General features: G+C 40.4%; 1 protein-coding gene across 2 annotated transcripts in view; it reads right to left on the bottom strand.

The window, feature by feature from the left end:
- Nucleotides 1-4,680: 4,680 nt before the first annotated feature.
- LY96 (lymphocyte antigen 96) overlaps nucleotides 4,681-26,946 on the bottom strand; it is a 29,153-nt gene continuing 6,887 nt past the window's right edge. Inside the window, exons 2-5 of one of the 2 annotated variants that reach the window (XM_036830474.1) lie at nucleotides 20,854-20,919; nucleotides 15,748-15,876; nucleotides 5,436-5,488; nucleotides 4,681-4,802 (exon numbers count right to left, since the gene is read on the bottom strand). In XM_036830474.1, the coding sequence (XP_036686369.1) occupies nucleotides 4,704-4,802; nucleotides 5,436-5,488; nucleotides 15,748-15,876; nucleotides 20,854-20,919 (347 nt within the window). In that variant the 3' untranslated portion in view covers nucleotides 4,681-4,703. Of the gene's footprint in view, nucleotides 4,803-5,435; nucleotides 5,489-15,747; nucleotides 15,877-20,853; nucleotides 20,944-26,946 lie in introns of both variants that reach the window. The other variant, XM_036830473.1, reaches the window with a different exon arrangement.

The raw sequence follows: 26,946 nt of genomic DNA on the forward strand, positions 1-26,946 counted from the left end.
CAAACTGTAGATACAGAGAACAGAGTAGTGGCTACCAGAGAGGGGTGGGGGGAGGGTGAAATGGTAAAGGGGATCAACCATATGGGGACAGATGGAAACTAAATCTTTGGTGGTGAGCCTGCTGTAGGGTGCACAGAAGTAGACATATAATGATGTACACATGAAATATACAATGTTATAAATCAACGCCACCTCAATTTTTAAAAATTAAATTTTAAAAAAAAGCAATGGAAAAAGTGAGAAGGGAGCAAAGGGAGTTCCAGAATCTGAAATTAATCTGACTTCTGGGATGAGTCAGACCCTATAGTTGTAAATCAACGAGAATGCTTTCAGCGACAAGTAATAGAGTCCTGACTCCAACTCACTAAACCAGTAACAGGACCGTCCAGAGGTATGGCAGGGTCTGGCTTAGTCGACTCAATGACTCAACAGTCTCTGCAGAGTTGCAGGTTCTTTCTAATTCTCTATTCTTCTGTCCACAGCATTGGCTTCATCTAAAGTCTGGTTCCCCTTTGGTCATCAGATGATTGTCAGCAGAAATGGAGGCAATATCCTCCTTGTTTATATCCAGTGAGACAGCCAAGGAATTTTAGTACTTTTTTGCCGTCTGACTGAGCCAATTTCAGTCATGTGCCCAACTGGACCAATAATTCCCTGGGGAATACCCCACACTGGCTGATCTAGCAAATCAGGATCCATTCCTGGAGCTAGGGCTGTGGCTACACCAAAACAACATCAGGGAATAGGGAATGTCTGATAACCCATTCCACAGCTCTGGAACCCTCTCAAGAGTTCAAAAGTTACAGAATGAGCTATCATACATGAAGTATATAAAAAAAAATTTACATCAAGTAATAAAAAGTATTTCCATCAAGTATAAAAAAAGGGTCAAGGGATCTTTTATGCAAGGGAGGATCTTAAAGGGGATTTGTGGAAGTGTTTTTAGAGGAAGCTGTGCTGTGACCCTCAGCCCAAACCCCTCCTCTTAAAGGGCGAAATGGAGGTGGGTAAGGATCTGCCCTCCTACCTCAAACCTTAGTGAGTGGGGATTGCACAGAGCATTGCAGAGAGCTTAATAAATGACTCCCACATTTGGGTGGCACATGGTTGGAACTGATGCTTAGAAAATTCAGGGGACTCTCTCTTGGTGACATTATCAAATCACAGACCTCCACAATGCAAAATCCAAAAGTCAACACTCAGTCTTCATCTTATTTAACAGATCAGCAGATCAAAATTGTGGAAACAGTTTCTTCACCTGACTTCCAATAGGCCAGCATTCCAGGTTTTCCTCTTACCTCCATGACCACTCCCTCTCTTTTGCTGGCTCCTCCTAAACCTTCCACTCTCCAATGAGGGAGAACCCCAGGGCTCAGCCCTTGGACCTCTTATTTTCTCTCTCTACGTGTTGGCAACTTCTAAATGTCGGTCTCTGGCCCAGGAGACCTCTCCTCATTTATCCAGTGCCTTTAGAAAGTCTCCACTTGGATGTCTAATGATATCTCAACATGTCCAAAATGAAGTTCTTGGTTTCCTCCCCTAAAACGTGCTCCTTCCTGACTTCCCCATCTCAAGTGATGGCAACTCCATCCTTCCATTTGCTCAAGCAAAAAAGTTGGAATCATCCCTGACTCTACTCTCTGTCTCATATCCTACATACAACCCATCGACAAAAGTATTTTTGGAGTTGTCTCTACTTACAGAATATATCCAGTGTAGCTCACTTCTCACCACCTCCTCCATCATCTTTTACCTGGATTGCTTCAAAAGTCTCCCAACTTTCCCCTTCCTTCCCTACTTAGATGATCACAAAAAGCTCCCTAGTTTTTTCCCATGTCTAAGCAGATGGCTGCCAGAATAAGCCTTTTTAAAATGTGAGCTGACATCATTCTCCCACATAGAACCCTCCAGGAGCTTTCCATCTCATTCAGAGCAACGGCCAAAGCCCTAACAACGGCCTATCAAACTCTACAGCACGTGCCTACCCACCGCCAACGCGTACACCTCTCTGACCTCATCTCCCCTCACTCACTTAATCTGAATAGCTCCCTGTTCTTCCTTGACCCCTGGGTCTTTTCATCAGCTGTTCTCTCAGCTACAATGCCTTTACTCCCAGAAAGCCACATGGCCTGCTCCCTCAACTCTTTCAAATATCATCTTCTCAGTGGGGCCTTTCCTGACCAGCCTGAAAGCACAACCATCACTACCTCCTCACCCCAGTCCCTACACCCTTCCCTGCTTTATTGTTCTTCATGGCACTTACAAAGCATGCTCACTTCTAAAGTAATTTAGTTGTCAGTCTCTTCCCACAAAAATATAAACTCAATGAGGACAGGGATATTTCTTGCCTGGGTTGTTAAATGCTGTATCCCCAGCATCTAGAACAGGGCCTGCCATATAGCAGGAGCTCCATAAATACTAGTTGAATGATTGCAGGAATATTGCTTTCTATAGTTAACGTATTATTTGAATATTTTCTAAGAAGAAAATGTTTGTTTATCCATTCAACAAATATGGATTCAGAGCAAGTTCAAGCCTAAGTACTACGCTAGGTGCTGGGTCAAGAGCGCTGAGCAAAACTGAGCTGACTACCCTGCCTGGGATCATGGAGTTGAGTCTTGTGACTGATGATTGACATAATGACAAAAGGAGTGTCAAGAACTGGAAGGAAGGGACACAGGTAGACAAAAGCATATCACAAAGAAAGCTGGGCCTGCCTGGATGAGGTAAAGGTGGGTGGAGGAAAGGGATCTGGGGGACCAAGAAAGCCACAGGAGACTGGAAGCCTGGCTTCATGTTATATAGTTTCTGCAGGATTTTACTCAGGACTGCCTCTGCCCAGTATCAAAAGTGTAAGAGGTGTGCTGCATGCTATCTGATGATAATTCCCTGAGAAAGTAGCACCTGAGCCAATGAAGATCCACACCTGTTACTGAGAAGGGGTAAAGGTCGGGTTGTGGGAAGCACGCAGTCTTAGCCGGAGGTAACTCCTGGAGGAGACAGTATCTCTCTCACAAAAAGCAAAGCCCTTACCTTGGAATGCACTCTTTTTCCCAGGCCTGAGGAATGTAAAAGAGATCAGCAAAGCTATCTCAAGCCAGGAGACCTCAGGGAACTGAGAGTCCTGGTTGTTCCTTATGGCTGGGGGCTGTGTGTGAGCCTGGTTAAGGGAAGATAATGTTCAAGGATAGTTGTTGTAAACTTGTTGACGTCCGTGGTAGTGACCGAACTGAGACGATAAGCAATTCCATGGGATTATTGTCTAATAATGAGTTCCTCTTCTGTCTATATAAGATTCAGTAGATTCTAAATAAAGTGCCTTGCAACCATCAGTTGTCTTGGTTCTTCTGACCCCATACTCACGGTGCTATTCAGTCCCTTACCCCTCTCCGTCGGGACCGTCGCATAGGGTAATGTGGAGGCACGGAGCTGAGGTAGAGGGAACTGTGTGGGTGAAGGTCCTGGAGTAGGAGGGACTATGGCACATTCTGGAACACAGAGAGCAAGGGGAGGGCGGTGGGAAAAGGGGCTGGAGAGGGAAAGGGTGGGCAGGGCCTGGCATACTCTCCGAAAGATTCCAGCTTTATCCCGAAAGGAATCAAAAGCCATAGGAAGGGCCTTGTTTGTTTTTGTTTTGTTTTGTTCCATTTGCACTGCAGTGACGTGACAGGACCTGTATTTTGAAAGTATTATTGAAACTACCTTTGTGGAGGATGACTTACCTGAGGCACCCGACCAGGTGCAGGACAATCAGTCAGGAGGCAGCAGAGGCGTCCAGGGGAGCAAGGCTGGCAACTTGTCCCAGAGTAGAGGCAGGAAATGGAGAGAAGTCGACCGATTGAAGAGGCTGTATTATGGGCTATGTGTCTATGTGTGCTATGGGCTGAACTGTGAACGTTCAAAATTCACATGCTGAAGCCCTAACCCCCAGTACCTCTGAATGCGACTGGATTTGGAGACAGGGTCTTTAAACAGGTAATTAAGGTAAAATGATGTCACTCAGGTGGGCCCTAAACCAACGTGACTGGTGTCCTTATAAGAAGAGGAGATTAGGACACAGGCACAGAGGGAAGATAATGTGAAGACACAGGGAGGAGAAGGCCATCTACAAGCCAAGGAGAGAGGCCTCAAAAGGAACCAAATCTGCTGACACTTTGATCTCAGATTTCCAGCCTCCAGAACTGTGAAAAATAAATTTGTTGTTTAGGCCACCCAGTCTCTGGTATTTGCTATGGCACTCCTAGCAAACTAATACACTGTGCAAAAAAAATTTTAAGTGAAAAGACTTCCCTGGTGGCACAGTGGTTAAGAGTCTGCCTGCCAATGCAGGGGACACGGGTTCAAGCCCTGGTCCGGGAGGATCCCACATGCCACGGAGCAACTAAGCCCGTGCGCCACAACTACTGAGCCTGTGCTCTAGAGCCCACGAGCCACAACTACTGAGCCCGCGTGCTACAACTACTGAAGCCCGCACGCCTAGACCCCATGCTCTACAACAAGAGAAGCCACTGCAATGAGAAGCCTGTGCACTGCAACGAAGAGTAGCCCCCGCTCGCCGCAACTAGAGCAAGCCCGCGCGCAGCAACAAAGACCCAACGCAGCCAAAAATAAATAAATAAAATAAATAAATTTATAAAAAAAAAAAAAAGATTTTAAATGAAGAATAAAACCTTTGAAAAATAAAAACATATACTCGATTTATTCTAACTGAAATCAGGGTGGTGTATGACGGTAAAGTTCAAGCAAAAGAGCCTTTCTTCAGTGTTCCCAGCGATGGCTTCTGTAATACAATTGTATCGTCCCTAAAACGAGTAGTAAGAAATACAAGTAATATAAAATGTTAGATGCTTCTATTTTGTAAGACTTTTATAAGAATTTTATCTTACTAGGAGAAACCCATTTAAATTGAATTGGTTTTTACTTTCTCAGTTTTCTAGCCTAGCCTATGAAATCTTCAAACATTAGATATAATTTGTAACAAAATAGGTAAAGAATATGCATTATTAATGTTTATCTTAAAATTGTTACCGAAAGTGAAACATGTGCAAAATTTCATTGCATTTCTAATGCAAATATCTAGAATTACATCATTATTATCCATGGAGGCAGTTACTGAGTTATACACAATGGTCCTACAGTGCTTTCACCCAAAGATCATTCAACATATTAACAATGAGCATTACTTTTAGCAAGGTATGCTGGAAGGAAAAAATAAAATTTAAAGAGGACTTTCTTCGGTGTAAGTTTTCTATTTTTCCACATTCCACAGAAAGAAGAAATAGCAAAATATCCAAAACCAAAAAGAAGTGAAAAAAAGCCCTGAACATCTTAATCTTGAATCGATATTTTCAGAAGTTGCGAATTGCTTGTTTCAAATTCTTAACACATCTGTTACTGCAAAAGGTTAAGGAAGTACAAAATGACTTGAACAATACCTTAGAAAATCGTATTCCCTTGAAGGAGAATGATATTGTTGTATTCACAGTCTCTGCAACCAAAATACAAAATACAAAAAGTTATTGGCTAACATCAGGTGACTTTTTTTGTTCGCTTGCTTGTTTGTTTGTTTGTTTGTAGTACGGAGTCCACCTCTTACAATTTTACTACTGGCAGAAGCAATCCCAAGCAAAATTGTAGAGAAATAATGAATCTTATACCCTGGCTACGATTCTCCTACGGCTTCCTCTGCCACACTGAGTCCCTCTCAGTATCAGCCTATATCTCATCCCTTAGCGGATACAAACTTGTAAGGCCCACTGGTCTCAATAATGAATGAATGATGAACAAGCTAGTACTAATGTGCTTCATCCCAAGTTACATATGTGCTTATTTATTGTTGCTGCCTCTTATCAGGGAATGATAAAGAAAAATCTTCCTAAAGGTGGAGGAGAGATTTGGGAGGCAGCCAGGATACCAAAGCTCCTTCCAATTCCACCACCGAGAAGCCTAGATATGTAGTCACTGTTGAAATGCACAGCCATGGGCCTGGCCCTGAGGAAGCTGTGGGATGGAGTCAGAAATGCAGGAAAAACCACACTCCACTGACCCAGTCAGAAACAACAAAGGAGTGAACTTACAGGGTAGGGATAGAAAGAGAAATGTTCCGAACCTCTAACAAAAGCAGTATTGACCAAAAATCTTTCTTAAAGTAATATAAATAGTCAAGTGCAAACTGTATTATTTTTCTCCAAGTTGGCTAAAGACAATCCTTACCAGCAAATGAATAGATTATGTCTACATCTATACCTTCATTTCTCACAAATAAGCATTTATTTGCTTCTGGGAGTATTCTTATTAGGGGTACTAATACATTCAGATGTTGGTTCTTGAACTTAGTAAAGTGGTCATATCTTCATGATCTTACGATCTTTCATTCAAGGCTAATCCAGTTCAAATTTAATAGTTCAACCAATATTTATCGAAAGCCTACTATGTACCAGGGACTGGGGAGACAAGGGTTAGTACAATACCATCCTTTCCCTCAAAGAGTTAAAGTCTTTTGGGGACACAGACATGCAAAGAAACCATTCCAAATACAATGTGCAATGAAAAGATGCAGTAAGGATAAAGGCAGGATAGCATTTTTGTTAAGGGTGATGGCTCTGGGACCTGAACTGCTTGGATTTGAATCCCAGCTCCTCTACTTACTCAGTGTGTGACCTTGGGCAAGTCACTTAACTTCTCTGTGCCTCAGTGAAATGACAGTGGATAATGACACCTACCCCGTAGGATTATTATGAGGGTGTCAACTGAAAAAAATGCACAGCCTATAGTTGAGAATTATGTTTTATTCGGTGGACGTACTGAGGACTTAGGCCTGGGAGACAGTCTCTCAGATAGTTCTGAGGCACTGCTCCAAAGAGGTAAGCGAGGAGCCACAATATACAGAAGTTTTTCCAAAAAAAACTGAGGTAGTCGGAACATCAAAAGATTACTGTTAATTAAAGAAAAACCAGACCTCTCAAGTTCATGAATTTAGCACTTTTCCATGTATGGGAAGATGCAAGAGTCTGGGCTCACTGAATCGTTCCTTTGATGTGCACCTTAGCTATCTAGGGCCGGTATCCTGTGTTCTCCATCCTGAACCCCCTCACAGTCTACCACGGTGGGGGGAAAGGGAGAGGAAGGAGGGGGCGGCTGCAGTGGCTGAAGCCTTGATGGTCACAACATTCTTTGTTTACTGATATGGCAGGTGACATTCTTTGTCCACAAGGGCTATATAAGTTAATACACGTAAGTGCTCAGAACAAGGCCTGGAACATAGCACTCATTAAATGTTATTAACATTCAAATGTCATTTATTATAACATTAAATGTTACTCCTTTCTAGACACCCCTCCCATGGCATCTTGAGAATAATAATGATAATGTTATGAATATTATAGTTGATGTTAATATTATTGTTATTGTGACAGTAGGACCATCATAAAAGATGGGAAGGAAGGCAGGGGGTACATTCCACGTGGCTGGAAAAAGAGGAGCAAAGGCAGGAAGGTGAAAATCAGTATAGCTTACACGTATGCCTGCAAGGGGCTCAATGTTATTAAAGCAAAGAAGCAGCAGGAGTGCTAAGAAGTAAACCTGAAGAAGTAAGCGTGACTGCGCTCAGGTTCCACACTAAGAGAATGGAGGTGATAGGGAAACATCCAAGGATGTGAAATGGTCAGAGTTTGTTTAGAGAGATGAGTCACACGACTGTACAGTAGCTGGATTTAAGGGGAGCACTGAAAGTCAGGGAGACCCGTGAGAGCCCACGAGGCAGTGACAGTGGTGAAGGGAAGAGGAAGTAAATGCCTCCCGTGACCTCCATCTCAGGTAACCTCCCCCATCATTCTCTGTCTCGTCATCCTGCTGCTTTCCTTGAGAGCACTTATCATACACTGAATCTTATTTCACTTTCATCTTTATCTTCTTTTGTGACCTAGTTACCATCTTGTTTCCTCCACTGGCCTACAAGCTCCATGAGGACAGGGGCTTTGCTTTGGTCACTTCTGAATTTCCAGCTCTTGGTACTACCTGGTCCCTGCATACCTGGCTCCCAGATCAGCTACATAATTTGCAAAGCTAAGCACAAAATGAAAATGGAAGGGCACTTATTCAGAAAGCAGGGGAAACATCCATTAAAGGTACTAAAATATAAAGTTTTTTCCTTTCTTCCATAGTCTCTCTCTCCCTCTCTCTCGACTTGCCATGAGTTAAAAAATTTTTTTTCTTTCAATTTTATTGAGATATAATTGACATATAGCACAGAAATTTAAGCTGTACAGCATAATAACTTGACCTACATACACTGCAAAACGATTATCACGGTAATCCATCACCTCATAAAACCAAAAAAAAGAAAAAGAAAGAAAGAAAGAAAAAAATGGTTTTTTTCCTTGTGATAAGAGCTTTTAGGATCTACTCTCTTAGCAACTTACAGATATACCACACAGCAGCGCTAACTACAGTCACTGCCATATTTTTTGTTTGTTATTTAATGTATTCAAAATAAAACAAAAATTTTAATCATTAGCATGAATTTTACCATTCCCCTTTATATTGTACAATGCCAACCGTAAACACAAATATCAGAGCATTTAACTCTGAGGCAGAATCACTGAAGTTTCACAATTTATATTTCGTGGCTCATCCCCAGAAGGTGCCTGAAGCTGGTCAGGAGAAAGTGACCTAAGCCAGGCTCAGGAAGTTTGGAAGGAGGAAGAGAAGGTCCCCCAGGCATGAAAGAATCTGAGGGAATGTTCCCTGGCACAGGGCGCAAGGTAAGTGTAGAAGCTCACAGGCACCCAGGGGCTGCTCCACAACGACCTGGGGGTGGGAGGTGGGGGGACACCTGTGCAAAGCCTGGGCCTGACAGCTGCCTGACAGGGTCGCCCTCCCACATGCTGCCAGATGCCTCATACCCCAGAGCGGGGCAAGGAAGCCAAATCGGGCATCTTTCTTTACCACAGGCCTGCAGATGCACAAGTGACCCTCAAGGGTTTTGCAACCTCTGTGCAATACTTCCACGAGCTACCTGCCGCGGGGTAGACCGTCTGGCCCCCACCTAGTCACCCACTAAACAGTGCCGCGGTGCTGCCAGCCCAGGTGGGGCGGCCACTGCCATACCCCAGCCCTGATGGTACTGCAGGATACCATGCCTGACCCTGACCCTCCCTGCTCCAGGCCTCCACCAGGGGCACAGGGCAGCAGGTGTCACTGGATGGGATGAGAGTGGAGATGCCAGGCAGGCCCAGGGCGCCAGCAGGTAGTGAACAGCAGGAAGCCAAGAACCTGTCCAGGGGAGGTGGGCACATACACCACTGTCCCAACACACTTTGTGTACAAAACACACGCTCAAAGATAAAATGACTAAGCATCTCAAGAACATGATCCCAGAATAGTAAACCCCAAATGTGAAGCCCTTCTGAGTATGGGGCCCTGGTTGTGAAGCAAACCCTGTCAGCTTTGTAGGAGGGAGGGAGATGGATGGGACTTGAGTTTGAGGAAGAAATCAAGAGTAACTCCCAAGGGACTTCCCTGGTGGTCCAGTGGTTAAGACTCGGAGCTTCCACGGCAGGGGGCATGGGTTCAATCCCTGGTCAGGGAACTAAGATCCCACATGCCACACTGTGCAGCCAAAAAAAAAAAAAGAAAAGTAACTCCCAAATTTCTACCTGGGGAAACTGCCCAAATGTTTACCAGGTCACGTGGGAAGGAGCTCTAACCTCTTCTGTGGAGTAGCCCTCTTTCTTCAACTGTTTTGTCTTTCTTTCCGAGAAGGACATATCTCCCACTCTCCTCTTACGGGAAGTTAGCTTGAAGCCTCGTGAAGGAGCCAAGAGAGAACCAAGGCAGAGTCAGAGAAAAGGAAGACAGAACCTCAGCTTAGGCCCTTCTCTGCTCTTCCCAGAAGGGATCCATGCAGCTCACTGGTGGTCCAGTCCAGGTCTCCTGGCAACTATGCAGGACGCAGGACCCAAGCCTCGGATGGTGTTATGGGGTTGCACAGTGTCCCCCCAAAAGATCTATTCAAGTCCTAACCCCCAGTACCTGTGAATATGGCCTTATTTGGAAATAGGATCTTTGCAGACGGTCAAATTAAGATGAAGTAATTAAGGTGGGCCCTAATTGAATATGACTGTGTCCTTATGAAAAGGGGAAATTTGGACATGCAGACTGACATGCGTAGAGGGAAGACCACATGAAGGCACAGGAAGACGATGGTCATCTACAAGGCAAGAGTCTCCTGGGGCCGCCAGATCCTAGGAGAGAGGCCTGGAGCAGATCCTTCCCGAGAGCCTTCAGAGGGAGCACAGCCCTACCAGCACCTTGATCTCAGACTTCTAGCTTACAGAACTGTTAGATGATAAATCTCTGTTGTTCTAAGCCACCCAGTTTGTGGCACCTTGTTACAGCAACCCTTGCAAAATCCTGAAAGTAGGGCTAACAGACTTATTAAGTTTAAAACACCTTTGAAATATCCATTTATTTATTCATAAACGTGTTTTTGAAAGAAATGAAGGGGTGTGTGTGTGTGTGTGTGTGTGTAGAAGAAGTGGAGGGACTTCCCTCGTGGTCCAGTGGTTAAGACTCTGTGCTCCCAATTCAGGGGGCCCAGGTTCGATCCCTGGTCAGGGAACTAGATCCCACATGCACGCCGCAGCTAAGGAGTCCATATGCCGCAACGAAGATCCCATGTGCCACAACTAAGACCCGGCGCAGCCAAAATAAATTAATTAATTAAATAAATATTTTTAAAAAATAAAAGAAGTGGAATGATTATGTGTAATTTTTATTTTATGTTCACTTGCCCATATTTTCTAAATATCATATCCTAAAAATGTATGATCTTTGTAACAACAACAGAAAGGAAAGTTATTTTAAAAGTTGGTAAGTATGTTCCGTACTCATTTGCTTCCCAAATTTTCAAGGGACGGTTGACAGCATTAATGCTTCTTAAATCAGAATGTCCTGAGCTCTAAGCCCATATATTTGGCTGCCAGATGGACATGTTTATTTGAATGTTCCCAAATGACCTTGAGCCCAACATGCCAAACCAGAACTCGTTATCCTTTAAAAATCTGCCCCTTCCTCTTGCACACATCATTTCTGATAATGGCACTTCCGTCCATCCAGTCAACGGCCCTGGAGCAGTTCCTGATTTATCTAATGTTTGCCTGCCACATGAGATCAGTCAGCACTTCCTGCCTGTCCTGTTCCTCAATACGCTCTCTTTCGTCTCCTCCTCTTTACTCCCAGGGCCGCCCTCGTGGTCCCTCACACAGCCTCCCAGCTGTGTTTCCTTCCGTCCAAGTTTCTTACCTCAGCCAACCCCACCTCCTTTTGAGACAGGCTGGGACCTGGGACCCTTTGCTGCAGTGCTTGCACCTGGACTAACGTCTCCTCCAGCAACAAATCATAGAGAAACTGTAAGGGAGGAAAAATAACTGCATGCAGGCCCAGTCGGGGCAAATTATGGACAACAAGATACAAAAAGGCCAAAAAAAAACCCAACTGCCACTTATGAAGAGCCGGAAACAAAAACCGGGTGTCGGGAGCAAAAGCAGAGTACTGCGCATGCCCCCTGCACACACCACCACCTAAGGGGCGGGCAGACCACCTAAGCCACGCCTCCGGCCGACCCCTGGACACACCCCTACCGTCACCCCATACAAGAAACAAGCTCGCCCACCCCTTCTCGGGGAATGAGCAAGGGAATCTGTTACTCGCGGGGGCTACTCTTTGTTGCGGTGCGCAGGCTTCTCACTGCAGTGGCTTCTCTTGTTGCGGAGCTCGGGCTCTAGGCGCGCGGGCTTCAGCAGCTGCGGCACACGGGCTCTAGAGCGCAGGCTCAGTCGTTGTGGCTCGCGGGCTCTAGAGCACAGGCTCAGTAGTTGTGGCGCACGGGCTTAGATGCTCCGCGGCATGTGGGATCTTCCCGGACCAGGGCTCGAACCCGTGTCCCCTGCATTGGCAGGCAGATTCTTAACCACTGCGTCACCAGGGAAGTCCCTCTTATCAATTTCTATCGATCAGGGAAGGCTAAGAACCCTGGTCGGTAACACTTCCATAAGGACCCTAGTTATCTGCAAAAATGGAAATCTCAGTGGGTCATCCCCACCCACTAACAACAAGGTGCAGGCCAATATTTTATGCATGACTTACATGTTGGCTCCTTCCCCCTTTTCTAGGCTCACCTCCAGCAATTCCCCACAAACACATTCTGCTCCAGCTACAAAAAAGCTACTCCCCAAATAAAACATATTCCTTCATGGCTAGATACGTTTGCATATGCTGTTTCCTCTCAGGGGATGTCCTTTTTCCTCACTCTCTGATGTTCTCAGACTCAAGATTCTAATAAAAGACTCTCTGAAGGCTTATCTGAGTTCTCCTGTCACAGTAAGTTGGTAACTATGCAGTTAAGACTAAGAGCATATAATCTATTAGCATTTATGACATTTCCTTGTAACATTTGTTCCCATGACTATTTTTCCCAGAACAGAGTGACCTTCTGAAGAGGGAGAACCTATCATTCAACTTTGGATCACCACAACCTAAATCATGACCCGCTCAAATTAGGTTCAACAGATGTTTGTGGAAGGCAGGGAGGGGAGGTGGGAAGAAGCAGGCAGGCTGGGTTGAGTCTAATACATCTTTGATCTCAAGAAAGTGAAACTTTGAAAATTCACATAAATGTCAACATAATCCCACAGAGATTAAGTGAAATAATTGTAAAGCTGTTGTATGAGAGAAATGGACACTTTTTAAACAACAGTAATCTACCAAGAGGATTTCTTTCACTTTTTTGTTGTTGTTGTTTTGGTTTCTTTTTTTTTTTTTTTTTTAGGCCACAGTGCAGGCTTGCGGGATCTTAGTTCCCTGACCAGGGATCGAACCCATGCCCCCTGCAGTGGAAGCGTGGAGTCCTAACCACTGGACCACCAGGGAAGTCCCGAGGATTTCTTTCAAAGGGAAAGAAAGCATGGCCAGTGGAAGAGTAGTTCTTAAGAGTTAGGAGTCTACTCCATTACCAGATCTCCAAATGACCAAGGGCACATTACTGAACCACTGCAGACATCGGTTTCCTCACTTATAAAAATGACAGGACTATAAAGTCAGGAACAAAAGAAGGATCCTATTATGCACATGAATACTTAATCACCATAATTCTTGAATTCTCACGCTGAGCACTGTACTAAGCTTTTTAACACACATTCTCTAATTTAATCCTTAAAACCATGTAAAATAGGTTTCACCGTTGCCACTTCCCAGATGAGGAAAACGAGGTTGATAGAGGTTAAATAACACCCAAGGTCACATTGCTGATAGGTGGAAAAGCTGGGACACAGACTCAGGTGTTTATGGCTCTGAGCCCAGACTCATAAGCAATGCCAGCTCCACAATGTGTATGTGGCTTGGGGATGGCAGACAAGTTAGAGATGCGGAGAGTTGGTTGGCTGGGAGACATATCTTGAAGCTTCATTTGCATAGCAAGCAGATTGGTTTACTTAGAAACTTTTTTTTTTGGCCACACTGCACAGCCTGTGGGATCTTAGTTCCCCAACCAGGGATCGAATGTGGGCCCTCGGCAGTGAAAGCGCAGAGTTCCAACCACTGGACCGCCAGGGAACTCCCAGAAACTTTTTTTTTTATTGACTGCTAAAAAATGTATAATCCAATTGATGTCCCTGTCAAAGCAAGTATAAGCCTTTCTGTTAAGAATTTTTATATTACTCTCATTCCATTAATTCTCTACCCTTATTTTCCATTTTTGTCCCATCTAATTTTTGTCTATCTAATTTATATTATGTTGCTCAAATTAACATATGCATGTAAACTACCTGAAATCTTTTTTTAAACAAGAGAGGGCACTGGTTAATGGTAAATAATTATAGGGGAAAACATTCAACTGCAATAGTAATTTTTAAAATGTTAATAAAAAACAATTAGGCTTAAGTTTTTTAACCTAATAAAGTTTTTTAAAAACTTCTTTTTTAAAATGATAATGCCCTATACCCTGAGAAAACCATAATTCAAAAAGAGTCATGTACCACAATGTTCATTGCAGCTCTACTTACAATAGCCAGGACATGGAAGCAACCTAAGTGTCCATCGACAGATGAATGGATAAAGAAGATGTGGCACATATATACAATGGAATATTACTCAGCCATAAAAAGAAACGAAATTGAGTTATTTGTAGTGACGTGGATGGACCTAGAGACTGTCATACAGAGTGAAGGAAGTCAGAAAGAGAAAAACAAATACCGTATGCTAACACATATATATGGAATCTAAAAAAAAATGGTTCTGAAGACACAGAGAATGGACTTGAGGACACGGGGAGGGGGAAGGGTAAACTGGGACGAAGTGAGAGAGTGGCATGGACATATATACACTACCAAATGTAAAACAGATAGCTAGTGGGAAGCAGCTGCATAGCACAGGGAGGTCAGCTCAGTGCTTTGTGACCACCTAGAGGGGTGGGATAGGGAGGGTGGGAGGGAGATGCAAGAGGGAAGAGATATGGGGATATATGTATACGTATAGCTGATTCACTTTATTATAAAGCAGAAACTAACACGCCATTGTAAAGCAATTATACCCCAATAAAAATTTTAAAAAATAAAATGATAATGCCCGATGTTAACAAGACAAGAGATTAAACTACTATATGTATACATTGGCGGTGGTACAATGTATAAACTGATACAATCTTTCAGAAAAGCAATTCGGCCTTATGTAAACAAAACCACATAGATTCAAACCAATTAAGCTCAGGAATCTCCCTTGGAGTTATGTGTTAACTCCTTCTTCCAAACATGAGAATATTCAAATCTAAAATATGAGAATATTTATATATGCATTATATTATTTATAATAGTAAAAATATCAGAGGAAAACTAAATGTCTAATAGGAAAATAGTTAAGTAAACCAGGGCATACCCACTAAGGGAGATGTTTCATTATGTAACATTTATACTCTGATTTTTAAACCACATGCATTATCTGGTCAAATAATTAATTAATTTTTAAAAAGAAAATAATTATAGTACAGTATACTTACAACTGCATAACAATATGCATGAATTTTAAAATGAGAACAAAATACACCAAAATGTTCTTAGAAATATGATTCTGTGACTTTTTGATTGTTTTCATTTTCTAATTTTTGGTAATGTGACAATATGATTATAGAATTTTTTGATTCTGTGACTTTTTGATTGTTTTCATTTTCTAATTTTTGGTAATGTGACAATATGATATATAGAATTTTTTAAACTATTTAAAATACTAGTTTAAAAATTATTAAGGAAAAATTCATGGGTTTGCAGTAAGTGACCTTTAAGTTCCTAAAGTTTGAAATTTTATGATTCTGTGAATAATTGCAGGGTGGATAAAAAGGGAGAAAAGACACTGAAGGAACGAATGTAGCTGCATAGAAAAATCTATTGTGTTTTTATGAAAAATAATAAATGCAATGTTTAGAAAAAGAGAACATAACCAAAGGTAAATATACAGTATTAATCTGAACAAGGTAAAAATTTTAATATCCCTTCAAACACACCAAATAAGTGTCATCTTAATAATAATCCAGTCACATAATTGTAAAATATTGTTTAAACTGCTAAAAGAAAAACTTTGGATGGAAATAAAGAATTATTATCAGAAAAGGAGCTTCACATTTTTAACATATTTAATTTTCATAGCGTTCTCATAAGGTATTATACTCTATTCTGAGGGTAATATGAATTGAATGCTTACCTCCCTTCAGAGCTCTGCAAAAAGAATAATCATCATCAGATCCTCGGCAAATAACTTCTTTGCGCACTGGGAAATTCACGGACTTAAAAGATACATAGATATTGAAATATAAGCTTTTTAAGTCTCTTCCTTAAAAAGAAAAAAATTTCATTAGCCCCTCAAATAAGGTATTTTTTAATAAATATTTAATAACCAACATTTACTGTATACTTAAAATATGCCCTGTGCTTTTCCTACATTATTTCATTTAATTATGACAACTACCCATAATGTGGATATTATTATCCTGTTTTGTAGATGAGAAAACTGAAGTTCTGACAGGGCCACTAGTTGATTGTAATCAAATAGGCTGTTCCACAGTGAGAATTATGTGGGCTATGCCTAAAAATAGAATAACCTATATTTTTGAGAAAACTATCAAATGAAAATATAAAATTTCCAGTTGTAGTCATAGTTCCACTAGGAAATTCAAAAGAGAGGGAAGGGAAAGGAAGGTTGGTTTTTTTGTTTTTCTTTTTTGTTTTTTTAAAGATTTATTGATTGATTGATTGATTGATTGCTATGTTGGGTCTTCGTTTCTGTGCGAGGGCTTTCTCTAGCTGCGGCAAGTGCGGGCCACTCTTCATCGCGGCGCGCGGGTCTCTCACTATCGCGGCCTCTCCCGTTGCGGAGCACAGGCTCCAGACGCGCAGGCTCAGCAGTTGTGGTTCACGGGCCCAGTTGCTCCACGGCATGTGGGATCCTCCCAGACCAGGGCTCGAACCCGTGTCCCCTGCATTAGCAGGCAGATTCTCAACCACTGCGCCACCAGGGAAGCCCCCGGAAGGTTGGTTTTTTGTGTTTTTTTTTTAAATAAATTTATTTATTTATTTTTGGCCGTGTTGGGTCTTCGTTTCTGTGCGAGGGCTTTCTCTAGTTGCGGCGAGAGGGGGCCACTCTTCATCGCGGTGCGCAGGCCTTTCACTGTCGTGGCCTCTGTTGTTGCGGAGCACAGTCTCCAGATGCGCAGGCTCAGTAGTTGTGGCTCACGGGCCTAGTTGCTCCGCGGCATGTGGGATCTTCCCAGACCAGTGCTCGAACCCGTGTCCCCTGCATTGGCAGGCAGATTCTCAACCACTGCGCCACCAGGGAAGCCCAGGAAGGTTGTTTTGATGAAAGATTTCTTGGAGAACAAAATTGAACCTTTTGATTAAAAATTAAATAGATGAGCTATTTATTATTTCCTCAGGATCTCTTTATTACCAATGAAGATGGAAAATTCCAGGAAGAAATGCATTTTGCTCAACTCTTCTAAGTTACTCAGTTGGTCCAACTGGACAAGATGCACAATCTTTTTTATAATGAAAACAATTATTGTAACCACTACCTCATGGAAAGTATTTTTCTAACAAAGTCACCATGACTCATTGTAGTCATAATAAAAATTAAAAAAATTTTTTCCATCTTTACCTTGACCTTGGCTGTGCAGAACAGAACTGCCAGCTCCTTCCTCAAAACCCTGTCCTTCCTTTGGTGTTGGTGCTACTGCTCTCTTCTTGTCCTCCAACCGTTCTGACTCCTCTCCCCAGTCTAGCTCACTGACTCATCTTTCTTAGGATTCTAATCTCAGTGCTTCTCAGTTTTCACACTGCACACTCTCCCCAGCTTTAAATACCACATAGGGTAATAACTCCCAAATCATCATCTTTAATCTCAACTTTTCTTTTAAGCATCTGTCCCCTGTGTGCATTCAATATCTCTACTCAAATGTCACTTATTACCACACCCAAAAGATCCAAAATTGATTTCCTTATCTTCATCACCAAATCAGCACTAGAATTCCTAATCCCAGTCAATCCTACTTGCGTCCCTTTTATCCGCATTACCACTATCTTAATGCAGGCTCTCGTTACTCTGAGCCTAAAGTACCACCAAACTTCCTTATTTGTCTCCACTTCTCTACTTTCAGGGTAAAGCGTAGAGAAGAAGAACGTTATACAGTCTGTTTCAAACAGTGGCCCCGTGGCCCACGCCATGGACATGGACCTGAACCTTTCTCAAAGCAGGGATGTGTACAGAAGTTGAATAGCTGTTTTCACAAGGGGTGCCTTGAGATACAAGCACATGGTAGCGTGGCATCCAATGATAATGCAGAACAAAGAATCTTCTTCCATTTCTGGGTGGAACACACTATGATTCCAGTCTTCAGTGATTCCAAGAAAGGAAGTGCTGCTTTGACATCTCAACCCTTTACATCTTGAGAAGCTTCTTGCCCTTAGATATCACTGTGGTCATGTTAGGCACGTGAACAGTGGTTGAAGTGAGGTACCACTTGCGTGGCTCAGCAGGCCAGAGATATCAATGTGGGTGTTGGAGTGAGAGACAAGAAACATGGTGGCTCTCGGGGGTTTAGCAAAGAAGACTGTTTTTGAGCTCACCTAACACAACTTTGGGAACTTCTGGAAATAACTTTGAGGAAGGCTTATGATCCAGCTGTATATGTCAATTAGTTAATAGTGACATATAATTTATTAGCAAGGCTATGAAGTCTCAGATCATTTCCATTCCCAACCTATTTTTGGTACAAGATTGCTCTTATAGCTCTCACTGAATTTAAGTAGAGATAGGGCTACAAAAATAAGGTTGATTTCTATGAATGTGGCCCACATTTTATACAGATGTTCTAGTATATTCTAGGGAAACTCAGGTCATAACTGCAAAGCATTATAAAAAAAACATGACTGAATAATTCTTTCATTACTGAATTAATACCATGTTATATAAATGTCATATTTAGTAAGTGATTAGGGTATTTGCGGTGACCATGGAGGTGTGCTGCTTAAGACTCCCTTCCAAAGAATCTGTGGGGAGGAGGGCAGTGGGCAGACAGCCATCAGCTACTGCACTTTCAGATATATCTTAGCACTCATCCGGAGGCCAGACCCTAACAGTCTGCTCCTATAACGACAGAGCACAACAAGGACACTAGGGCCAGCCTACTCCTGCCTATCGTGGGACACGTGTGACAGGCTATCTTTGCTCTAAGACTCCCCACTGACCTGGCTGAGGATGTCTCAGGGATGCATTTTGGTCTGATGACCATCCTACCAAATTATCCTTCCTTCTCTCTCATTTCAAAGGTATCAGACCAACACCTCTATCTGCATCCTCTCCTTGCCTGCTCTAGCTTCCTCTTTCCTTTATTGTTCACAAACATTTCCCCCCAAAATATCCTTTGTATGTCTAATTCCTTCTTGGTATCTGCTTTTCAGAGAACCCTAAGTGAAACTGTGCTGTATTATTATTACTTGGGTCTGGAAGGCCTGCTTCCTGTGTGTAAGGGGAAGGGGATCACTTGAAAATGAGGTCATTCATTATGTAAATAATCGCTTTTGCAAACACCTAGAGGTAAAGCACACCACGTCGACCAGAAAACAAAACCTGAGAAAAGAGGAAGAAATTGTAGAGCCTTCGTTGGGCAAAAATTTAGATTATTTTAGGGGATTAAGAGATACAAACTACTATGTATAAAATAAGCAACAAGGATATATCATATAGAACAGGGAAATATAGCCATTATTTTGTAATAACTTTAAATGGAGTATAATCTGTAAAAGTACTGAAGCACTATGTTGTACACCTGAAATTAATATAGTATTATAAATCAACTATACTTCAATTAAAAAAAAAAAAAGTTTAGATTATTTATTTCACCCTTGGCCAAGAAAGTGGAGCAAGTAGCTCACTGTTCTTTCCTCTGTGCTACCACTAAGCCTTATTGCTATCATTTCACTTATCATACTATATTATCTACACATCTGTCTCTCGTATCACGCTGAGAGATTCTTGAAGGTCAAGAGAATGTCTTATTTATCAATGAATTCACAGCACCTAGCATAATACTTGAAATGAACTATACATTTACTAAGTATTTTTTAATGAATAAATGAATGCAGAAACAAAGTGTCAAGATACAGGTTTTCAGGGAAATTAAAGCATAAGTTTATTGTCTATCATTTCTAGATTCTCAACTACCTTTTTTCCTGTAAGCTGGAGAACTAAAATCAGGGTGATATGTTTCTTTAGCTTATTTATGTAAAAGCACATTTTAAAGTATAAGCGCCAAATATAAGCTAGGATGTAAATGATAATATAATAGTGAAAATGAAAACAATAATGATAATGATGATGATTACAGCTGAATTTCCTGGGATCCTTACAGGCAACAGCTGACCAGTAGGAGAGGATGAAAGTTTTGTGTGTTTTCACAAACACTCAGATCCAGCCCAATGCTATCACCATCACCCAATTAACTTTTATAAGATGATGGCAAGTAAACTCATAGAGAGGAAAAAGAAGAAATAACACAAAACAAAAATCATTGCCTTTTTTCATATCATCATCATCATCATATTTTTTTCTAGAAAGGTCACCTTTAGGAAAAAAAGTCCTGGCTTGCTCATACACAAATCCTTGACTCATGGAAACCCAAGTTTACTTATCAGCTGAATATCTAATGATTGACAATGGATATACCTAGTAGATGGTTAGAAGTTTCAAATTATTTCAATTTTTACCATGCCATTATGTAATCCCTCCTCATGAGTGTAAGCTAGCCTAGTGACTTGCTTCTAACAAACAGAATACAGCAAAGGTGATAGGGTGGCACTTTCATCATTAGGCTACATAAGACTGTGACTTCTATCTTGTTAGTTAACTGTCCCCCTTGCTAACTTCAATGAAACAAGAAGCCATGATGAAAAGGCCCACATGACAAGGAACTGAGGGCTGGCCAACAGTCAGACAGAAACTGAACACTGTCAACGACCACATAAGCTTAGAATTGGGTCCTTCCCTAGTTGAGCCTTCAGAAGAAACCCTGGCCAACACCTTGATTGCCGCCTTGTGTGAGACCTCCTGAAGCTGACACAGGTAAGCCACGCCCAGACTATTGATATACAAAGACTATGAGATAAAGAATATGTCCTGTTTTAAGCCATTAAGATTGTGATAATTTGTTACATAGCAAGAGAAAACTAATACACATACATTTAGAACACCATCATTTTTCATTGATATTTCTGGAATCCTTTTAATTGATCTACAAAAACAAAACTTTGGACTTACTTGGAATGTAGTAAAGATACAGATTTCCACGGCCTCCCTTCAGTGTTATACAGGGCTCGGAATTTACTGAAATAGGGAATTTCAAGTTATCTAAATGGAAGAAAGAAAATGTCAATAAAATTACTATAAATCATTTACAATAAGTATTCTGAATATCAGCTCCCCAAAACTACCTTTAGCATTAAAATTTTATAATGAGAAAAATTGAGGGTAGTTAAAAATATCTCCCTCCCCAGAGGAGTGAAGTCAGCCAGATGGTAGAGTAAAAAGTCCTCCTTCCCTTGACCAACACACCAGTTCAGCAAAAATTTACGGACAATTTCCCTTTGTGAGAAATCAGAAACCAACCGAAAGTTTCCGGCATCCAGGAGAATGTAAAACCAGACTCACCAATTCAGTACTGAGGTTCGGGACACCTCTCACAAGAGACACTGCTGCTGGCATAGCATAATTAGGAAGAGATAACCTACCCCTCAATTTCACTCAGAGAGAAGAGATTGGTTCATGCATTCAGAGCCCCAAATTTTCCAAGGAGATCCCCAGAGGACTAAAGAAAGAAAGTCTGAACAGTGTTATAACTAGTAAGGAGACTGAATCAGTAATCAAAAATTTCCCAAAGAAAAGTCCAGGACCAGATGGCTTTACAGGAGAATTCTACCAAACATTTAAGTCAGAATTAACACCAACCCTTCTCAAACTCTGCCAAAAAAATGAAGAGGAGGGCACCCTTCCAAACTCATTTTATGAGGCTAGCATTACCCTGATAGTAAAGCAAGACAAAGACACTACAAGAAAACTATAAGCCAATATCCCTGATGAGTTTAGATGCAAAAATCCTCACAAAATATTAGCAAACTGAATTCAACAGCACATTAAGAGGATCATATACCATGACTAAGAGGCATTTATCCGTGGGATGCAAGGATGGTCTAACACACAAAAATCAATTAATGTGATATGCCACATTAATAGAATGAAGAATAAAAATCGCATGACCATCTCAATAGAGGACAAAATTCAACATCCTTTCATGATAAAAACTCTCAACAAACTAGAATTAGAGGAAATGGCCTCAACATAATGAAGGTCATATATGAAAAGTCCATAGTTAACATCATACCCAACAGTGAAAAACTAAAAGTTTTTCCTCTAAGATCAGAAGCAAGGCAAGGATACCCACTCTCAACATAGTACTGGAAGTCCTAGCCAGATGAATTAGGTAAGAAAAATAAATAAAAGTCATCCAAATCAGAAAAGAAGAAGTAAAATTTTCTGTTTGCAGATGACATAATTTTATATCTAGAAAACCCTAAAAACTCCATTAAAAATTGTCAGAACTAATCAAAAAATTCAGTAAAGTTACAGGATACAAAATCAAAATCCAAAATATCAGTTGCATTTCTATACACTAACAATGAACTATACAAAAAGGAAATTAGGAAAACAATCCCATTTACAATAGCACCAAAAGAATAAAATATCTAGGATTAAACTTACCTAAGGAGTTTGTGAAAGACTTGTATGCTGAAAACTACAAAACATTGATGAAAGAAATTAAACAAGACACAAACAAATGGAAAACTATCTTATGTTCATTGATTGGAAGAATTAATGTTATTAAAATGTCCATATTACCCAAAGCAATCTATAGAGTCAATACATTTCTATCAAAATCTCAATGGCATTTTTTACAGAAATAGAAAAAACAACTCTAAAATTCATATGGAACCACAAAAGATGACAAATAGGCAAGAAAATCTTGCGAAAGAGGAAGCATCACATTTCCTGGTTTCAAACTATACTGCAAAGCTACAGTAATCAAAACAGTATGGTAGTGGCAAAAAGACAGCCATATAGACCAATGGAACTGAACAGAGAGCCCAGAAGTAAATCCATGTGTATTTTGTCAACTAATCTTTGACAGGATGCCAAGAATGCACAATGGGGAAAGGACAGTCTCTTCAACAAATGGTGCTGGCGAAACATGCAAAAGAAAGAAACTGGACCTTTATCTTATACCACAAACAAAAACCAATTCAAAATGGATTAAAGACCTAAACATAAGATTCAAAACTGTAAAAACCCTAGAAGAAAATACAGGGGAAAAGCTTCATGACATTGGTCTTGACAATGATTTCATGGATATGACATGAAAAGCAAAGGCAGCAAAAACATGAATAAACAAGTGGGACTATATCAAACTAAAAAGCTTCTGTACCGCAAAGGAAACAATCAACGGAGTGAAAAGGCAGCCTATGGAATGGGAGAAAATACTTGAAAAGCATGTATCTGATAAGGTGTGAATCTCCAAAATATATAAGGAATTCCAACAATTCAACTGTAATAAAACTAATAACCTGATTTTAAAATGAGCTAAGGACTTGCATTTGTTGAGACGTGGATGGACCTACAGACTGTCATACAGAGTGAAGTAAGTCAGAAAGAGAAAAACAAATATCGTATATTAACGCATGTATGTGGAATCTAGAAAAATGGTACAGATGAACCGGTCTGCAGGGCAGAAGTTGAGACACAGATGTAGAGAACAAACGTATGGACACCAAGGGGGGAAAACCGCGGTGGGGTGGGCATGGTGGTGTGCTGAATTGGGCGATTGGGATTGACATTTATACACTGATGTGTATAAAATTGATGACTAATAAGAACCTGCGGTATAAACAAACAAACAAACAAAAAAACTAATGCTAAACTTTCTTTGGGTTACTTGTATGGAAATATGTTAATATAAATGTTTCAGACATTACATGAAATTTCTAAAAATCTTATATGTTCTGGTATTATGTTATAAGTCATAATTCTAGTTATTACTTTAAAATGTATATCTCAGAAATAACTAAATTTCCTTGTCAATTGCATTATTATGAACTTTCATCAAATCTTTAACTGTGGTCATTTTTACGTCTTTTGTCATCTATAGACAGTTCTGGGTGTACTCTGATGCTTTCACAAAAATGTCCCTATAAAAGGGTTTCACCTTCAAGGAATCCATGGAAAAGACTCTGACAAGTACAGGTTTCTGGTAACTGACTATACTGCTGAACTGAATGAATAAGCATTTTCAGAACTCTAATGGAAAACTGATGAATTCATAAAAGTACTAACAAAAGATCAAGATAAAAAAAAAATTAATTACATGGGACTGAGTGAACTGATGAGGATGATTATAATTTCTGTGACTTTCTGTTTGAATAAAAAAAAAAAATCCCACAAGGACTCAGAGGCAAAAAATATACAAATCAATTTTCACTGCAAAGTAAAGGAGCTGTTACAGTGGAGGATTACTGGACTGAATGTCAATATTATGACATAGTATGAGTGTGTTTTGTGTTTGGTAATTGCAATCATTGTTGCTTTTGTTGTGGTCATCCATTTACAATGCTTGGTGTCAGTTTATTTATCTCTTGTAAAAATAAAATACAGTGTGTGTGAATAAATAAATAAATAAAATAAAATGAGCTAAGGACTTGAATAGACATTTCTCCAAAGAAAACATGCAAATGGCCAACAGGTATATGAAAAAATGCTCAACGTCACTAAGCATCAGGAAAATGCAAATCAAAACCACAATGAGATATCACCTCACACCAGTCAGAGTGGCTATTATCAAAAAAAGAAAAGAAGGACAAGAGTTGGCAAGGATGAGGAGAAACTGGAATGCTTGCACACTGCTGGTAGGAATGCAAAATGGTACAACTGCTATAAAAAACAATATAGAGATTCCTCAAAAAATTAAAAATATTACCACCATATGATCCAGCAATCCCACTTCTGGGTACTTATCCAAAACAATTGAAATCAGGATCTCGAAGAGATATTAGCATTCCTAAATTCATTGCAGCACTATTCACAATAGCCAAGATGTGGGAACAACCTAAATGTCCATCAACAGTTGTATGCATAAAGAAAATGTGGTATATACATACAACGGAATACTATTTAGTCTTAAAAAAAAGGAAATTTTGCAATATGCTACAATATGGAAGAACCTTGAGGAAATTATGCTAAAGGAAATAAGCCAGTCATATAAGGACAAATACTGCCTGAGCCCACGTATCTAAAATAGTCAAATTCATAGAATCAAAGAGTGGATGGTGGTTGCCAGTGGCTGAGGGGAGAGGGAAATGGGGAGTTACCAATCAATGGGCATAGAGTTTCAGTCAAGCCAGTGAATAAGCTGTAGAGATCTGCTGTACAATTTCATGGCTACGGTCAACAATGATGTACTGTACACTCAAAAATTTAAGAGGGTAGATCCCATGTAAAATGTTCTTACCACAGTAAGATAAAATTTAAAATACTGTACGAATACCAAAAAAACTCCCTATAATGTAAACAGATTAGTATTTTAATGCCCTTACATTGTTAAGGTGGAGGTTGAAGGTAGTGAATTACTTTAAACTGTGGGGAAGGGGGTGAACTCCCCAAAACATATTTTCATAAAATTACTTGTTCCATTTTCATACTTTTTAACCTGTTCTTTTCTACATTGTTCTTCTTTTCTATACTCTCCTCACCTTTCTGTATGTTCCATTGGTTAAAAATAGAAAATACACATCAAGTACTTAGAATTCTAGTAAATGGTAAGTGACTGAATACATGAATGAGTGAGTTAATAAACAAATCTTCCTAAATAAGAAGTTTTAAGAAGGATGTAGAAGAGCTTATAAAAGCCCTGAGGAGGAGGGGAAAGAGACTAAACCAGTTTTATTTAATTTGCCCCTGAATGCAACCCTTAAAATTAATGTTAACAGCTCTCATTCAATGAATTGAGTTTGCCTGCAATAAAAGTCTCACAGAATGAGCTATATTAACAGTCATTTTATCGAATCATGGATGTTCACAAACATTTGATGCAAAGATGTTTATTCCTGTGTGGATTATGACCAAAGGAAAACCTGCCCAATTTGCAATAACATGGATGAAACCTGAGGGCACTGTGCTAAGTGAAATTAGTCAGACAAAGAAAGACAGAGAATTCCCTGGTGGTCCAGTGGTTAGAATTCCGAGCTCTCACTGCCGAGGGCCCGGGCTGGGGAACTAAAATCCTATCAGCCGTGTGGCACAGCCAAAAAAAAAAAAAAAAAAGACAAATACTGTATGACTTCATTTATATGTGGAATCGAAAAAACGAACACACTCAAAAGACAAAAAATAAACTCACAGACACAGAGGCTGCTAGAGGTAGGGGGTGGAAGATCGGAGAAATGAATGAAGTGGGTCAAAAGGTACAAACTTCCAGTTACAAGATAAATAAGTCATGGGGAAGTAATGTACAGCATGGTGACTGTGGTTAATAATACTGTTTTACATATTTGAAAGTTGCTAAGAAAGTACATCTTAAAAGTTTTCACCAAAAGAAGAAAAAAATTGTAACTATGTGCGGTGATGGAGGCTAACTAGCTTTATCGCGGTGATCACTTCACAATATATACAAATACCGCATCATGTTGTATACCTGAAACTAATATAATGTTATATATCCATTATATCGCAAGTAAAAAAATGCTCAGAGGTGACTGAATAAATAAATATTGTGCATCTATTTACTGAATTAATATACAGTCATTAACATGAATTTTTAGGATATTTAATGTTATAGACGTTTATGGTATACTATCAAGTTTAAAAAATGCTGGTTACCCAACAGTATATACAATATGGTTCTACTTTTACTGTTTTCAACATATATCATTATATATCTAAAAGAATATTTACCAAAATATCAGAATGCTCATAGTGGTTAATTCTTAACTGTGATAGGCTTATGGTGCCTTCTTTTCTTTTTTTTTCACCTATATTTTTGAAGGTTTGCATAATTAATATACTTATTAACTTTCTTACCGTGAAAGGTTGACATGGTATTGAAACGTGGGCACTTTCATATGCATTACCGAGCACAGTGCAATGTGTCTCTTCTTTCTCAGTGATAAGCTTGTAGAAGACCCTCAGAGCAAGCCAACCAAGACTCTGGAGCAAAGCCGGGAACAAGTTAAAAGCAGTGAATCACCAGGGCCATGTTGTATGTCATAAGGGCAATTCTCTATCTTCAGTTAAGGTTCCCACATGTCTGAA

The sequence above is a fragment of the Balaenoptera musculus genome, chromosome 17, assembly GCF_009873245.2.
Source record: "Balaenoptera musculus isolate JJ_BM4_2016_0621 chromosome 17, mBalMus1.pri.v3, whole genome shotgun sequence".
NCBI lineage: Eukaryota > Metazoa > Chordata > Mammalia > Artiodactyla > Balaenopteridae > Balaenoptera > Balaenoptera musculus.